The sequence below is a fragment of the Callospermophilus lateralis genome, chromosome 1, assembly GCF_048772815.1.
Source record: "Callospermophilus lateralis isolate mCalLat2 chromosome 1, mCalLat2.hap1, whole genome shotgun sequence".
Classification (NCBI taxonomy): domain Eukaryota; kingdom Metazoa; phylum Chordata; class Mammalia; order Rodentia; family Sciuridae; genus Callospermophilus; species Callospermophilus lateralis.
The window spans coordinates 29,432,265-29,450,607 of NC_135305.1; the positions used below are offsets into that span (position 1 = coordinate 29,432,265).

The 18,343-nt window shown below is 32.6% G+C and overlaps 1 protein-coding gene across 5 annotated transcripts in view; it reads left to right on the forward strand.

The window, feature by feature from the left end:
- Akap9 (A-kinase anchoring protein 9) overlaps positions 1-18,343 on the forward strand; it is a 129,590-nt gene that overhangs the window by 3,206 nt on the left and 108,041 nt on the right. For all 5 annotated transcript variants that reach the window (XM_076833572.2, XM_076833591.2, XM_076833582.2 and 2 more), the window contains exons 2-3: positions 15,351-15,596; positions 16,120-16,164. In XM_076833572.2, coding sequence (XP_076689687.2) covers positions 15,351-15,596; positions 16,120-16,164 — 291 coding nt within the window. The remainder of the gene's footprint in view (positions 1-15,350; positions 15,597-16,119; positions 16,165-18,343) is intronic.

Here is an 18,343-nt window from a genome sequence, read left to right on the forward strand (position 1 = left end):
TTTGGAGGGGCTTAGCTCATGCACAGGGCAGTCCCTGACATTTGCTTCTTGAATGAATGAGCAGAATGACAGAATAAGTTCTTAATGAGTGCAGTGTTACCAGCTAGGTTGGAATTTAATAAGAGTAATCCAGAATTTTCTTAATCAGAAGTCTCTTATTGCTGGTATCAGAAACCACCTAAAATTATCATTTCCCAAAATTTATTCAGAGACTTGGTTCTCCAAGTATCTCATTTATTCATATGACTTAAGTGTTAACATTTGATAACAGTTTTACAACATACAACTTTTTAATCTTTTTCTTGGTAATTGGTCTTCTGTTCCTTTCTCTCTAGATTTCTCTAAATTTCCTTTCTCAAGACCTTATAATAAATGATCATTTTAAAATTCTCATGTATACAGTATAGTATAATTTTAAAAAAATTTTTTTTAGTTGTAAATGGACACAGTACCTTTATTTTATTTATTTATTTTTATGTGGTGCTCAGGATTGAAACCAGAGCCGCACATGTTGCTAGACAAGTGCTCCACCATTGAGCCACAACCCCAACCACTACAGTATAGAAGTATACTTACAGTATTTTATATTAACCAAAATCTGCAGTAATAGGAGAATGAATTATTTTATGTAGCCATTAAAATAATTCTACAAACACTTTTCAAGTTGGGAAAATGCCCACAGATAATGTCAGGTTAAAAAAAAAAAAAAAGGGTACGTGTAAGTATTTATATATGAAGACATCTGAAAAAACATGCACCAAGATGTCAGTTGCGGTTATCTCTGGGTAGTGGGTTATAGGCTATTTTAATTTTTTTATACTTTATTTTACAAATTCTCTACAACATTATTCTTTTATGATCAGGCACAATGTTCAGGTATCATTTTTAAGAAAAAGATATTACATGCAGTATGATAAACAGGTTAATGTTGTATGACTCATACAGAACAAGAATATGAAATGCAAAATAACTAGGTCTCCTACATTAGCGTAGTCCTGGAACTCTAATTCTTACTCCAGTACCGCTTGTATTATGTAGTCAGAATTCTATATTATTTGACATTTATGGATCGCCTTTTTGTTTTTGTCATTCTTATCCATTTTCCTTGCTGTCAGTTTTTTGGTTTTTCCTATGAACATGCTTGTCCAGCTTTGTATTTTCTCATTTGCCTCTTCCCCTAACTTGATGCTTTAGATTTGTTGTAACAAAAGAACCCAGAAACTGAGGTTAATGGAATGATATTTATAAGAATCAAGAGCTAATGGAACTTAGTAGAAAGGACTTCGTGGCAATTCAGTTTTTCTGATGCTTGGTAGTTCTTTGGTTTGCTGTTGGGTCCTCAACTATCTCCCCAGTATTGATGTTGCAAGAAGCCCAATACTTGGAGATGTTAACAACATTATTAAATATTTTCAGAGCTGGGCTTGACCTCATTTACAAGTTACTGACAGAGATGGCACCACATAGGCTATCCTTGTAGTGAATCAACCAAACTATTTCAACTCCATTTTAAATGACTTCATTTTTTCCAAGTAAAATTATTTATGATTATATAAATAAAGTAGTCAATTATTAGTGAACAAAATTAAATAAAGGACAGTTGTGTATTTAGAATGAAATTAGTCCTATAAATCACTTTTGCTATATTTTTAAAAAGTTCTTCAAATGTACTAGAATTCAGCAAAACCAAAGTATTATACCTCTATAGCATTTTATATAATTGTCATTATTTATTGAATAATTAAAATTCTTACTACATTCAGTAACTTGGAATTATATGAGTTTTTTTTTTTTTAACAAGCATTTTTAGTTTGTAGAGTAATGCCAGTGTTGTGTACAATGTTCTGTGTAAGCTCTCTTATTAGGTTATTGATAGGATTTTTCAATTACTGTGCTGCTGTGATAGGCAAGCTAGTTATGGTATAAAATTGTTCCTTGCATTTTCAGATATTCTGCTCCACAGTGAAGAAAGCTATTCTCCCTCTCTGATTTCTTTTAAACTTTCTAGTTTTTTATACTTGTGACAGGTCTTACTTAATTTTCAAAGTTACATTTGATAACAGTATATATATGTATCAAGGGAGAGAGCATGTATGATCATGTACGAGAGAGGAGCAGACAGAAATACACATTTCCAGTGGGATTATCTTCCATCTCGTTTTTTTTTTTTAAAGCTTGTTTGGCTCACCAAAATTTAAACTGGTGCTTCCTTTGAATAAGTTGTTGGTGAGTTGATTACAGCGTGATGGTGAAGTTTGAGTTTTTTTGTGGTGCAGTGAGTCATTCCATTCCTTGACCAGCTGTTCGATAAGTACAAACAGCTGGTCAAATGGGCATCTGTTGGCCTTTTGGCTTGATCATTACCAATACATATCAGTTATGGGGGAAAAATGACTTAGTCTTCCATAACAAAAAGCCCTGTCATTTTTCTGTGTGAACACGATAGACGTGTATGTATTCTACCTAGTACAAAGGATTTTTATTGTCATATCGACTCCCCTTTTACTTTTTGTGGTAGTTTTCACCAAAATAGAACTTAGGATATTTAATGCCCATTTAGGTACACCTCCTAAAGCTTGGTTAATTTGCTCATGGGTTTTACACTGTTCAAAAGTGCTAAACGTTAAGACTTCAAAAATTTAGCATTGTTCCAGGAGTAGTTTTGCCTAGGTTATTTATTTAAATCTATATTCTTTTGTTCTATGTAAAATTCCTTTATCTTATACGAACAATGTAATGCTTGTTTGCAGTTGCTGTCCTCTTTTGGGTTACTGTTTGCTCTGATTTTTATGTAATCAAAATTTTTTGTGTAATTCTAAGATTTTTTTTTTGTGTTGATGTGTTTCCCCTTTTAGAGATCATTTTTTAGAGCCTCAAGTTATTTTGACGATTCAGAACTACTCTATATATTATACAAAGTCCTATTTAAAAATTTGACTTTATAAATTATTTTGATTGATTAGATTTTCTGACTTACAGATTTCTGAAAAACTAACAAGATCTACAGTTTCTTTCTCTAGCCACTCCCTAGCCCCTCAGCAACCCTGGGATTGAGCCCAGAGGCTCATGCATGCTAGGCCTTCTATTTCTTGATATTGCATATACTATAAAATTCCTTGTTGTTTTCTAAGGATTGTTCACTGTGGGGGCTCAGTAATTAGGTTTTATTTATTCCTCAGAGGTCTCAGTTTTATTCAAGTTGGTGTTTCTTTACTAGTTGTTTTCCCCAGGGAAGATAGAAAAAGGAACCAATTATAAATAAAATACTAGTTCAAGAATCAAATTTAATGTGTGAAAAGTGTGTGAGGGAGATGTGGGGGGTTGTTGTTGCCATAGGTGTGGTCAATGATCTCAGTTAACTTCCCACATCATTGATATTTTATTGAGTGCATGTGTATATGTTGATTCCTTGAAAGTTGAATAAATTAGTAGATGCTCTAAAGATCAAGGTATTAGAAAAGGTGTAAAAACTGCATTAACAAATGTGCACTAGGAGGACATTTTTTAAATGAAATAATGGGTTTTAGCTAAAAGTCACAGACATTCTATTTTCTACTACTAGATAAATATTTTTGGTGTGAAATCTTTTATATTTGTCAAACTAATGTTTATTTTTGACTTGCATAAATTCCTTTTTAGTGAACTACATGTCTGAGTATTTCTAATGACTTTCATTTTTCTGCTTCAAACAACCAATACCAATTTTTAAAATAAAGTTTGACAGAAAAAGTTTAATTTGAGATTTATTTTTGTACATGATATTTATTTTTTGTAAATTAAAAGTATGAAATAATATTTTAAATAGGTCTCAAGATTTTAATTTTATGAAAGAAGAGTCTATACTTATTTTTTTCCTAGGATATGAACTTAAATTGTTTTAATGTTCTAAGTTTTCTCTGTCTCATGTACCATCATATTTTCTATGCACAGTAGTATCTATTTCGGGACGCATCTTGGTTGAAAAATCCTTTGAACATTATGGGATTATTTTTTTATACTCATAGCCAAATCCCAAACCTAATTTTTTTTTAATTCAAAATCTGCCTCATTCTATTCCTATCTCACACCCTAAGAAAATCAGGCCTAACTCACCTTTTATGTGCTTTTTTTTTTTTTTTTTTTGACTCTGTTAATTTTCTCAAGTTGATTCTGTACATTTTCACTGTTTTGATCTTAAAATGTTCCTTTCATTTTGTTACTCAGGTATTTTCAGTCTTATTAATCTATTTAATATTTATTTGACCTCCATGCAAGTCGGTGTAGATTCAGAGATTAAAAAACCCACAGGCCTGCTCCTAATGTTTTCATATTCTAATAGAGTAGAAAGTCAACCACAATATAGTAAGTGAAGTGCAGATAATCATTTATTTACTCATTTGATAAGTACATTTGTGCACTTATTGCTTGTTATATCTTGTGCTAGACTGTAGAATGTGAAAGACATGGAATCTGCTAAATACAAACTTCATTTAGTTAGTAGTAGGCAGAAACATAAACAGATATTTATAAATTTAGGAGTGTAATATAATTCTGGCTCTATGAAAAACACAAGGGAGGAATATCTGATTCCATTTGGCAGTTAGAGAAGACTTCTTGCACGGATAAACTCTGAATGAAGCCTTGAAGTTTTGAGAAAAACTTGGTGAAAAAGGAGAGAGGTGTGGGTAGAAACTTCAGGAAAATGAGACAGGAAGAGTAAAGCACCGAGGTGTGGAACAGTTTGACTTTCTTGGGGGAAGGCGTACAAGAGCTTGGTATTATTGGAGTATAAAGGTATAAGCAAGGTAGGGCAAGAGATGAAGCTAAAGAAGGTAGGTCTGGGCTCTATCCTGAGGGTCTTGAATTTCATGTTAAGGAGATTTTTATCCTGAAGGTTGTGGGATATGTTGATGGGTTTTAAGACAAGGAGTAATATGGTTACATATACATTCATTCATTTAAATTCTTGCATTTAAAAAATTATTTTTAACTGATACTTAAAAAGATTGAGTTTCAGATTGATCCATTTTGCAGCTGAAAAAGACTGAGTTTCAGATTGATCCATTTTGCAGCTGTATGGAGGATAGACTTGAGGGTAAAACTATTTAGAGGCTGTTGAACTACAATTGAGACAGTGAAATAGGAGTGAAAGTGTGGGGATAATCAAGAAATATAAAGAGGATAAAATCAGAATGTGATTGGTTGGTAAAGGAGAGAACATGGATAGAAGGTTGGTGTTATCACTAAGAGGAAAAAGAAGAACAGTTTTAGTTGTTGACTTTAGGCAAGATTGGGAAATCAGTTTGGGATATTTTGTATTAGAAGTTCCTTGTGAGACATCTGAGTGGAATTTTTCAAAAATTTTGTTGAGATAAGTATAACCTATAATGGCTAACCCAGATTGTCTGGGATCAAGTGTGACTTTGTCATTTAGTGGCTATATGTCTTTATGAAGTTATACTTAACCTCTCTGTAACTCAGTAACTCATCTGTAAATGTTGGTACTGGGGTTGATGTGAAGATTTAGCCTTTTAGTATAAAATACTTTAGAATATTGTCAGGCTGTAAAAAGTCTTAAAGAATTATCAGCCATTCTTAAAATCATTGTCATGTTGGAATTTAGAAGATTAAAGCTATATAGCAGAAAACTAGAGTAGAAAAATATGCTGGGATCAGATAATGAAGGGCTGTATGTATCACTTAAAAGTAGTATGAATTTTAACCTAAATATAGCAGAAAACTTTTTTTTTTTTTAAGTGTGTTATATCTTAACCTCTGAAAGGGTTCTTTCCAAATAATTTATTATTTTTAGGTAGGTATGCTGCCATCAGGTGGTAGGTATGTGTTACTGTTGTACAAATGAAGCAATAAAACTATCATTTTTTTAAATGAAGTATTGATTTGATTAAGATCACTGAATATAAACAGTCTAATTCTGGTAGGACTTCTTTGTTTCAAAACAAAAACTAAGATTAGTTAAGATGAGGTAAGAGAGGGTTGTTGTAAAAATGCAGAGATTTCAGAGGAAGGACGGAGAAGTGTAGTAGGGCCTCAGAGAATCTGAAAAGCCATGGGAAATTGATGCCATTCTTGCCACCATTTCTTATCTCATTTCCATATTTTTGTATATTAACTTCCTTTATTTACACATCAGTTTGTGTATGAACAAAAATTATAGGATGAATTTCCAAACCTATGCTATATAGTGGAATGGTTTCCCATTAAATACATTTTTAAAAATTTTTTTAAAAGGCAAAAAAAAAAAAAAACACCCAATATATAAACAGTGGAGGCAAATCTCATAAAATAAACCACTATCCGGTGGTTCCCAAATTTTGCTGTACACTCGAAGCTCCTGGTAAGCTTTTTAAAAATTCTTTTTACTGTTTAGAACACACCCATACCAAAATCAGAAAGTCTCACTATTTTAAAAAGATTTTCAAAGAGCAGAAAAGTTTAAAACCCATTGATAGAGCCACTTTGCATGATTTTGCAATACTTGAGTGATTATATATTATGACTTCTTATAAGCCAGGTACTTTACTTGGTGTGCTTCTGTAAGGATTATTTAATGCCAGAAGGAAAACTGGCTATATTGGATATAGAGAAAAGTGTCTTGGACTGCAATTTATCTTGTAGGATGATCATGTGTACTGTAATTTAGAGGTCATTTTAGTGGCGTGGCTGTAATTACATGAGGATCAAATTATGCACTAATTTTAGAATCCTTCATACAAGATATCTGTTCTCTATAACCTTTCTGGACAGCTCTGCTACTTTCTTGTTCCCCACTTTCAAGAGAAGAATCTAATTGATTCACTCCTCTTATCAAAAGAGGGTGAAAACAGATGTCATGGATGGTAGAAGTTGTAAGTACTGGCCAGTTCCCTCAGAAGGAAGTTCTACATACTTTAAAAATACTTCAGTGTTTCACCTACAGAAGAATGCATGGTAAATATATATATAATATTAAAACAAGTGAAAAAAAGACCTCTACACCTATCACTTAGATTAAAAACATTCATGTACCAGTGCATTAAAATCTTTATCTAATTCCACCCCTAGCACCTGAGCTAACTATAGTTCTGAATTTATCATCACCTTGCTTTTTATACCACATATGTGTACATAAACTATACTTAGTTTTCTGTTTTTGAACTTAGTGGTGTCATTATGTGAAGTCTATAGAAATTTATCTCAGTGTCCATTCTCATCGGTGAGCATTTAGGTCATTTCCAGTTTTGTTACTGTTACAAATACTTCTACTGTGTTAGGTTTTGTCTACAAGTGCCAAAACCTAACACTGAGATAAATTTCTATAATGGAATACTATTGCAGAGTTGGATAGAAATCATGAATCCTGTGTTCCCTTAGTCCTTGAGTACTAGAGAGTGTCTTTGAAAATGAGGTAGAAAGAGGGAGTGAAATCAAAAGCAACCTGGTGAGGCTGGGGTTGTAGCTCAGTAGTACAGCACTTGGCTAGCAGGTATGAGGCACTGGGTTTAGTCCTCAGCACCATATAAAAATAACTTAATAAAATGGGAATTGTGTTTATCTACAACTAAAAAATGAAAAAAGCAAAACTTGTATTTGTTAATATTATCTACATGGTTTCATTATATAAATCATCAAACAGACATCCCTGGGAACTATTGATGAACACTGGATACCCATTGACCATTAACATGGATCACTGAACTGAACAGAGGTAGCAGTTCTTTTATTTTTTTTTTCTATTTTTTTTTTTTTTAGTTGTAGATGAACATAATATCTTTATTTATTTATTTCCTGTGGTGCTGAGGATTAAACCCAGTGCCTCACATGTGCAAGGCAAGTGCTCTACCACTGAGACAACCCCAGCCCAGTTCTTGTATTTTTGAGTTGATATTTCCTGCCAAAACTTTATGCTTACCAGAAGGAATCATTTATAACCTAGACTTAAAAATTAATAAATAATAAAATAGCCTGCATGACAGTGAAATGAAGCAGAGGTAGGTGGTATCTGAATAATACTCTTTTGGATGTGATTTCTAGTAGGTATATAGTTTTATTATTCTTTAAGAAAATAGTTATTATTGAAGGTGGAATGGTGGTGGAATGGCAGTGGCGGGAGAAGACAGCCTGAGACATAAGCATACAAAGACTGAGTACACTATCCCAAGCAGCAATTGTAAATGATACTCTTGCTAGACATTTTCTATCAAGCATCTGAAATGAAACTCTCACGTTGATTTGGATTGCCCTAGAGCCAGGAGTACTGGATTCAGTTGACTTCAGGCTAAAAAGAAAACACTCTTAGTTTTCATCATAAACATAGGAACCAATGTGATAGTAAAATGAAATGAGACTCCAATATGAAACTGTAGCCACTGCTTTAGCATTTATCACTTTGTTCCTCACTCTGTCTTGGTATTCTAGTGCTAATATCATTGTATTGATTCATGGAAGAAACTAAAAAGATTGTTTCATGACCTAATTTTTTTGTTGTATATGTTTATATGTGCATATTAGATACAGAGATCTCTCTGTGTATGCATATATACTTACATGCATCTATATGTATAAAATAAGCAGATGTAAATGGAAAACATAGGCACCATAAAAAATATAGTTTTACATGCATCTATATGTATAAAATAAGCAGATGTAAATGGAAAACATAGGCACCATAAAAAATAGTTATAGTAACACATGGAGCCATGATAATATTATCAGTGAATATTCCTTAAAGATATGTAGGGGTAGAAGGCAGTAAAGATCTTTCAAAGAAGAAAAAAATTACCGGTAGTCTCATAATCTACAAGTAATTATTTTTAATAATTTGTTTTAATTTTTAATAGTTTGTTTCTATGCACAAATATATTTAAAAACTTCACTTGATTCATTTTATGCAGTTTTGTGCTCTTATTTTACCCAGCTTTATACTGAGAACATTTTCCCACATTAGAACTTTTTGAAAATATTTTTTGACAACTGCATAACATTACATTGCATTAATTAATATAGCCATGTGTAGCCATGGACCTGAATGTATCATCTTAGGGTTTTTTGTTTGTTTGTTTGTTTGTAAAAGAAACTATGTAGGAGTTCTGAAGTTCTGAGAAATAATGCCTATAATTAATGCCTAGAGGTACCTCTTTCACAAAAAATCAGTTTTTAAAAATTCAGCAATTATTCAGAGCTTATATGCAGTCACTGTTCTAGACTTGGAGTGTATAATGATTGATTTTTATTAAAAATCCCCTCCTTTATGGAACTTTCTAGTAATTTGTTCTGGATGATACTTAATAACATGAGAATAAATAATGTTTTGGTAATTTTATGTACTTAAATGTGGTTCGTTCTGAACACTGAATCATTCCACTTTTTCTGTATCCTATACCATTTTTCAGCTGGGATTATTTAGTAATAGCTATATACTGTTTGTTGACTTGTATTTTCAAGCAACAGTTTACAAATTTTCATAGGTAAAATGCTGGTTTACTTAGAATTGCAGGTAAAGAAAGGAGAAAGGAAAGGAAATAATTGAAAATTTTTCTCAAAAAACCCCAAGACCTGGAGGAAATTTTAAATGATCCTTCTAATGTATCTCTTCATTATACAGTTGAAGAAACTGAATTCTCCTGATGTTAAGTGGCTTGTCCACTGTCACATAGCTAGTACTGTATGACAACCCAGCACTATATTATATGTAGTCCATATTGTTTTGAAATTCAAGAAATATTTGGGTTGTCTGTATACCCAGGCCATGAAGTACACAAAATTAAGATGATTCCTTAAGCTACAGAATCTGTTTTCTTTTTAAACATGAAGGTGATCGAATTGAATGAGATTATAGGCTATAAATAGGTTTGGTTGCTCAGTGATTTAAAGTCTTGTGGTCTTTTCCATCCTTGATTTCCTTAGTTTTATTTAGCACTATTTTTTTCTTACAGTTTTTTTTTTGGGGGGGGGTGTGTCTTGCTGATTCTGAGGCTGACCCCAAACTCCTGCATTCAAGAGGTCCTTCTGCCTCATCCTCTCAAATAGCTGGGACTACAGGCATTCTACTAGGCCTGGTTTGTACCTTTTTGTTATTTTGGAAAATATGATTCAGAGCATCCTAAAATGTTGCTTTTATTTTTGCTCTCGTTTGCCCTTCTTCAGCTGGTTTTTAGGTTAGTCGTTATAATCTTTTTGTTTCCATGGTTAGGCCACCAAAGTTTTTCTGTGATAGTTTATATAGCTTCTTGTTTATCATCCATAAAGAAATAAGAATAAACATAAAAATCACTTTTTATAGTTATTTTTAAATACTATAGAGATTACCAGATTACATATTTTTGTAACATTCGCTTTGAGGTATGTGCGTTTTCACGTTTGTTTTTCCTCTCTTGTCAAAAAACACTTGTCAGTTTGGCAATTTCATTTGTTCATGCTTTAAAATTAATGTTCTAGGATTGTGAAATACAATGAAAAAGGACCTAAAAATACATAGAAAGCAAATTAGTATAATGAAAGGTTGGATTTGGAGTCGGATACTCTAGTTCTGTTTTGTTTTGCCACTGATTATAATATTGATCAGGTAACATTGATTTTTTTAAATTTTTTTTTTATTTCTACACAATACATTTATTTTGTTTATTTACTTTTATGTGGTGCTGAGGGCCTCGCATGTGCTAAGCAAGTGCTCTACCGCTGAACCACAACCCCAGCCCCTAACAAATTGATTTTTATATATCAGCTTCTACATTTTTGTCTCAGTAAGATATTTTCTGACCTCTCCCCACAGTCCCACAAATTGAATTTTCATTGTATGCTGTCTTTAATGCATATACTTTCTCTTCAAAGCACTTTTTATAACTTGAATGTACATATTTCTTTATTTGTTTAATATTATCTTTCTTACTGGATTATAATTCATGAGAGTTCATATGTGTTATTTATCACTACATGCCCTGTCATAGCTCATGATAGGCAGTCAATAAGTATTTGTTAAATAACTGAACTATATACTTACAACCTGACATAAATCCAATTTTTATGCTTTCCAGGCATAAAACTACAACACATCTCTTTCGGAAGTCCTTTTTAAAGAAAATCAGGACAATACAGTTTCCTATAACACAATACACCTCTTCTCTCTCTTCTCGCTGTCCATATATGTAATAATAGAGTTTGGCATTATACTGTGAAGTTCTACTTTTGGGACCATGTGTTTCATTGATGTCTAGCACAGAGCCTGGCATGTAGTAAATAGTCAATGTACACACAAAAACCTAAACAGACTTCAATTAGTCATTTATTTTTGAAGGAACATTATAAAAACTTGGCATGTTTTTATATATAACATTTTGAAAATGTATTGTTTTATTGAGAATGATCATTTATAAAATTATAAATATTGAGTTTAAGGAACTCAATATATTTATATTCAGTTGTTTATTCTTGTTCTGGTCAAGATAAGACATTTACTTGTGATCTGGTCTACTTTTGAAAGATAAATATGTGAACATAATATCTTCCAGTAAATCTTGCAACTATTTCTGTGACTACATATGTTAACACTTTTATAATTGGCTTCCAAATGACAAACACAGATGTCTGTAGTCTGAATTTTCAGCATGTTTTAGAATAAATGTTTTCTCAGTAATTTAAAGTGCATCATTTCAGTATCAGATGGTTATCTAATTGATTCAGATTTTTTTGCTTATCTGCTAGCTTGCCATTTTCCCAATTTAAAATAAAACTAAATAGCTATAAATAATTGAATACATGATACAATCTTATTCCTTTCACATTTTTATAAAACAGTAGTCTTGCCAGAAAGCTATTATGGATATTATTTTTTATGAGAAACTTTTTGTTCTGTTTTGGTTTTCTTGGTGGAGGAGGGAGGTTATAGTGAGAAGGATTCTTTTTATGTTCTTATTCATTTATTAGCCATTTTTGTAATTGGTCTATTTAATAGTTACAGTAATTCCAATCATATATTTCCTCTTTTTAAGGAACAAAGAAATTCACTTAGTCTCATTCTTTTATCTTTCACCTCTTAAGAGTGATTCAAGTAATTTGAAAATTGTTCATTTTAATTTTGAAACCATGGAACATTTTAATAAAGTAGAATTAGGTATGCCTTTTATATGATCTTGCTTAGTGTGGTGACTTTTCAATAAAAGATAAATTATCCTTTTAAAAAATTCAACATAGGGGCTGGGGATGTGGCTCAAGTGGTAGTGCGCTCGCCTGGCATGCGTGCGGCCCGGGTTCAATCCTCAACACCACATACAGACAAAGATGTTGTGTCTGCCGATAACTAAAAAATAAATATTAAAATTCTCTCTCTCTGTCTCTCTCTTTCTCTCTCTCTCTCTCTCTTTCTTTTTGCCGCAGTCCGGCTGCAGCAAACTAGGCGGCGGGGCGGGGGGGTGACGAACAACTTGTGTATGTTGATACAGCAGGAATGGGAGCCATTTATTGTAGGACAGGAGCGGTATTTATACATTCCACACAGCTTATCTAATTAACATAAACTAGATACAGCAGTCAACCAATCAGGAATCTCCACACTTAATGGCTCACTGGCGTTATTTCACAAACCACTTCCTCTGGCAAAATGCCAGGCGCCCATCCAGACTTGTTTACAGACTCTACATCTTTTAAAAAAAATAGATAAAAAATTCAACATATATTTATTTAATATTGCTCTAGGCTTTTAATATATAGAAGTAGGGAGGAAAAAAAGTCCCTGCCCTCATGGGGTTTACCTTCTGGTTAATTTTTCTGAAAAAATAATATGACTCATATAATGAGTAGTATAGGCCTAGAACAGTATCTTTTTAATTATGTCTGTAGAAGTGATTCATTCTAAATACTATAATGGAACTATTTCTACTTTTTATTCCATATCTGTGTGTTGCTTTTTGCATTTAGTAACAGATATTTGTATTTTGGAGGACTATTTTTTTGTTTTTTTTTGTTGTTGTTGTTGTTGTTGTTGTTTAAATCAAACTTTCCATTCTTTATTTATCTGTCTTTCATTTTGTGCTGACTGTTGAACCTGGGCCCTGTGTGCTTGCTAGGCAAGCACTCTACCACTGAGCCACATCCCCAGACCTAAGTCATTCTTTCTATAATGCAAAGTTAATAATTTTTTCCCTTTGTTATATATTTGACATTTGAATAAATATTAGATATAAATTATTGATATAATCTAACACTTGGAATTCTAAGCAAACATCTTCATCTTTGCCTTGATAAATTTTGCTGACTAAATATATTCTGATGCAGAAACGTGATATTTCAAGAAGTTTCTGAAATTGAGTATAAATGTTATAAATGTCATTATTAGTATTTATTTTTTGGCATTGCATTCTCTCTAAGGGATGTTTTTAAATAATGCTCCTGGATTTCTGATTCTATTTATAGATAAAGTATTTGCCAATATTCGAGTTAGTTTATTTTTAAGAATGATCTGCTATGCTCTAAGTAGTTCAAGTACATTCCAGCAGCTTAATAATGTGAAAATAGAGGCAACTGGTATTGCACCTGTTCCTCAACACACTGGGTAGTTACTAAATAACTGGGAAAAATGTTAAATGTGATATATTTTTATACTCTGTAAGTATAATCATGAGCTATTTCTGACTTATGAATTAAATATCTTTATTAAGGGAATAGAACATGTTTATATGCTTTTCTTCATCTACAGCAGATAATTTAAGTATAAAATGTTATTTATAAATAATGTATTTGCCACATATTTTGATAGTAACATTAGCAAGATTGCTTTAATACTTTAGATAATAAGAAATTTATTTGCTGTCTTTGTAATTGGTCTGGTTAATAGTTATGGTAATTCTAGGCATATATTTCCTCTTTTTAAGGCAGAAAGGAACTTACATGTGGTCTTCTTTTTTCTCCTCTTAAGAGTGATTCAGGAGCTCAAATTAAATTTAAGTCTTTGTCAGTAGTTGCTTTATATAAAAATCAGAAAACTTACTGTATTTAAAAAAATACAGTAATAGCTCAGCAATATATCCTTTGCCTAGCACATACAAGGCTGTGGGTTTGATCCTCAGTACTACATAAAATAAATAAAATAAAGGTATTGTGTCCATCAAAAAAAAATTCTTAAGAATAAATAAATAAAATGTAAGTGAGCAATAGGAAAAATACCTGTAATCTGAACTCCAAATGTAAACAAAAGTTGTTAAGGTTGTAGTTTTCCAGAATTTACCTATGCCTATGAATATAATGATGTTTAAATTCATACTGGATATAATCATTGAAAGCTATGAGCCTGAGACTTACCTTATCTTTTAAAAAATGAAGTGTAATTTTCCTTTCATGAAAAGAAATAGATATGCTACAATACTACTTTATACCTGCTATTATATCACAAAGTCTTTAATAGCAATTGCTTGCATTGGCATTTTTAATATAAGTTCACCATAATTAGTTCTAGTGTTACCTGGTATATAATGTGTACTTCTGATTTTAGGTGGTAAGAAAATATTTTAGGTCTTAAAAAACTTTTCTTTTTAAGTTTTCTTTCTGCTTATGATAACGAAAATCTGTTTGATGCTTGTCTCTCTTTAACAGTCTTTTATTTTGTCCATTTTTTTCATAGCCTTCAGCAATCTCTTAGTAAAATTTCAATAATAGATTTATCATTTCTTTTATTTTCAACTTATCTCTTAAAAGAAATAACAAGTGATATTAACTTTCAATTTATGCCAGAGATTATATCTCCTTTTAAAATAAATTTAAAGAAAATACACTGTTTAAAATATATTAAGTAAATGATAACGTATCGATGACTAGGATTTGGTGCAAATTCTGATGATGACAGACAAATGATAAAGGGTAGAAAACACTGCTGTTTAAAATTTTAAGTTACTTGTAAGTTTTTCCCACTATAAATATGGTTGCAGTGAGCATTTGTATAGCTAATAGGCTAATTATCTTTTTCGTATAAAAGATAATTATAGACAATATCTTTTGTATAAAGTAGTAGAACAAGTGTGTTTGGAGCTCCTTGTTTTTGTGTGTATTTTCATATAATCTTAAATCCAGAGATTATACTGTGAATGAGAGTCCCTCTATTCCCCTATTCTAGTTATAGAATAGTTATTCCCCTAACTCAGCTAATTTCCTCTTCTTTAGACTTGACATGTTCATTTCTTACCCCTCAATATTTAATAAGTTCATTCACAAGTACCTAGTTTTACAACCTTTACAACCCGAATATTCACTCCAATAGTTATTCTGAAATTGTGAAGTCATCTATATTATTATCATCGTTTTAATTTGGTGATAGTTTGATCTTTTAAAGAAAGTGATCCCAAAGAAAAATTATCATTGATGTTAATGATACTTTTTTCCTGTAGCTTGCCCAGTTTCGAGAAAGAAGAGCTCGATTGGATGGACAAAACCCTCATAAGAAGCCAAAAAAGAAGAAAACCTCAAGCAGTAAAAATGATGTTCATGGCTTGAATATTGATCAATCAAAGAGTGAGGAGATGTTCATAAATAGTTCTCAGGGTGTTGAATCAGCCGTGATGCCTGAATCCACAATAATGAGAACTCTAAACAATGAAGAAATGCTTAAGCAAGAGCAGATCTTTACTGTTGATGTAAGTATTCATCCAGATTTTAAAACATTCTACCTCTAACTAGAAAGTAGTGGCAGTGAAAAGTCATTAACATCCACCTGAGGGAAGCTTGACAAAGTCATTGACTTTTTAGCATCAAGAACTGATGATTCTTTTAAAGAACTTGAACTTTTCTGATGGCATGTTAAGGATTTACTTTTATTTAAAAGAGTTACATGAATTAGAGGAATGGTGTCTTTGATGTTTTTGACTTACAGATAACATCTACTATATATGTAAAAGTTCTTGGTACTTTTGTATTTATAACAATGCCTTGTGATAAATTTTATATGCATTATTATAAGTCATTGTAATTCATAATGAAATGAAATTTTTAAAGATTTGGATAATTTTTACTAGTTTTTTAATAGTATTTTTGTGAATTTTCTATCATTGTTACTAACAGCAACGTCTTAGTAAAGCAGGATTTTTTTTTTTTTGTAAAGTATGATATTTAGCAGGGGAAAAATGTCATAATTGAAATCATGTTTTACTTTTGTTGTAGCCGGAAAGTGAGATTTCAACCACAGCAGATGATTACACTTCCGAGGTAAGACTAACATATCCCAATTAAAAATGTCATAGATAAAATTGGTATTTTTTTGAAATTATTGATTGTTGGTACTTTATTTCTTATAAATTTATATGCTTCTGTATATATTTAATATAATTTAAGGTAACATAATATAATATAAATGGATTGAAAAACTGAAAATTATATTTTACTGCTGTATCTTTTTCCAGTGGTTAGCTAAAGTCTTAACTGTTTGAATTGCTTAATCCTTAATTATATAGCAGCCCTATTTTGGTTTTTAGGAAAGTGAGTCTGCATTTCTAGGATCCATGACCATTTTAAGATAGCCATTTAGCACAGTAAAAATTTTATAATTAGTATGATTTTTATAGTAATGCTTCTACCATGCGACCAGCGCAATGGTTTCATTAATGAGGTTCTTGGCATAAAAGTTAGCTAGTGAGATCGAAATAAACACACAGACTCAGTTACCTTTTTCTATGACCAGGTCCGAGACGGCTCCCCTCTCTGGTTCCCTCCTCTAACCGCCCGGCAGGGCAGCAAGGATTACTCAGGGCTAGCAGGAGAGAGAGAGAGTGAGCACGCCAGGGAGTAGCCTTTTATTGGGGAGCAAGAAATTCAGGGGAGAATTCCATCCAATGAAGGTTGAAGGGGGGCCGCACTCCAAGGTCAGGGTCAGTGATTGGGCCTCCAGGGTCAGTGGTCAGTTACACCCCCACACGGACAGGTTCTCTCAACAGGAGAGGGCCGGGAAAGCTCCGACACAGCCAGAGCGCCTCAGACCCTAACCGGGAGTCACCCAGTCACGTGTGAGAATGGCTCCCGACAAATGCTTTTTACAAATGTTTGAATACTAGTGTGTGTGTGTGTGTGTGTGTATATATATATATACACGTTTATATATATAAATATTTATTGCAATTAATGTTGCTGTACTGTTGTGCATGTGTGTGTGTGCATGTGTGTACGTGTGTGTTACTGGGCATTGAACTCAGGGCCTTGTACATGCTAGGAAAGCACTTTGTCACCAAGCTACATTCCCAGCCCTTTTTCAGTTTTATTTTAAGATAGATTCTCACTAAGTTGCCCAGGCTATCTTTGAACTTGTGATCCTCCTGTCTCAGCTTCCTGAGAAGATGGGATTAACGGTGTGCATCACCATGCCTGACAATGATGATTTTTATTTTAGGTGATAAACTATAAAATAGGCATTGGTCTCTTAAGAAATACCTGCCTTCTTTATATGTTTGTAATAAGTATCACTTTGTTATCTTATTCTTTTTAGATATGATTGTCATTTCTTTGCTCCCAAATTTAGAGTACATGGAAAATTATTCTTTACTCTGAATGTTTAAGCAACTTACTATATTTCATAAGTCTGAATTTATTGTAGGCTTCTAATAGAAAAACTATGTCCTTTTTTTAAGAGAGAGAGAGAGAGAGAATGAATATGAATCTTTTTTGTAGATGGACACAACACGATGCCTTTATTTTATTATTATTTTTTAATGTGGTGCTGAGAATCGAACCCAGGTCCTGCCCATGCTAGGGGAGCACTCTACCGCTGAGCCATAATCCCAGCTCGAAAAACTATGTTCTTAAATTAACATATTACAGTTTTTATTTTTGTTGTTTGGGTGTGGGTGTGTGTTTGTTACTGGGGATTAAACCCAGGGGCGCTCTACCACTGAGCTACATTCCCAGATGTTTTTATTTGAAACTGACTTTCTAAGTTGCTCAGGCTAGCCTTGTACTTGCAAACCAGAATTATCTCAACTTTAATAGACTCTGAGGACCTGCCTCTGAACATCTCCCAAGAAAATGCTCCAGCAGAGCAAAATCTTGAAAGTCATTCACAAAGACATTGTTAAAATTTGCCTTGAGCTTTTTTCTGAGCTGGCACAAAATAAAGAAAACTACAGGGAAAAAAAAATGTCAGAGGCATTCTCTTAAACTCTCTAAAACCTGGAAGCTCTGAGGACTCCCAATAACTACTGATGCCTTTTCTGAGCTGCTTGACTATCATACCTCCCAGTCTGGAGGTGAGATCACTTTTCTGACAAAAATGTCTGTTGCCTGAAGGAGACTCAGGTCTCATCACTGATGAGAGCAAAGATCAGATAGCAACTCTGCTTTTGTGGAGTGGAGAAACAGGGCTTTCAGGTTGTGTTTTGGTGAGTATTGTATACTGTAG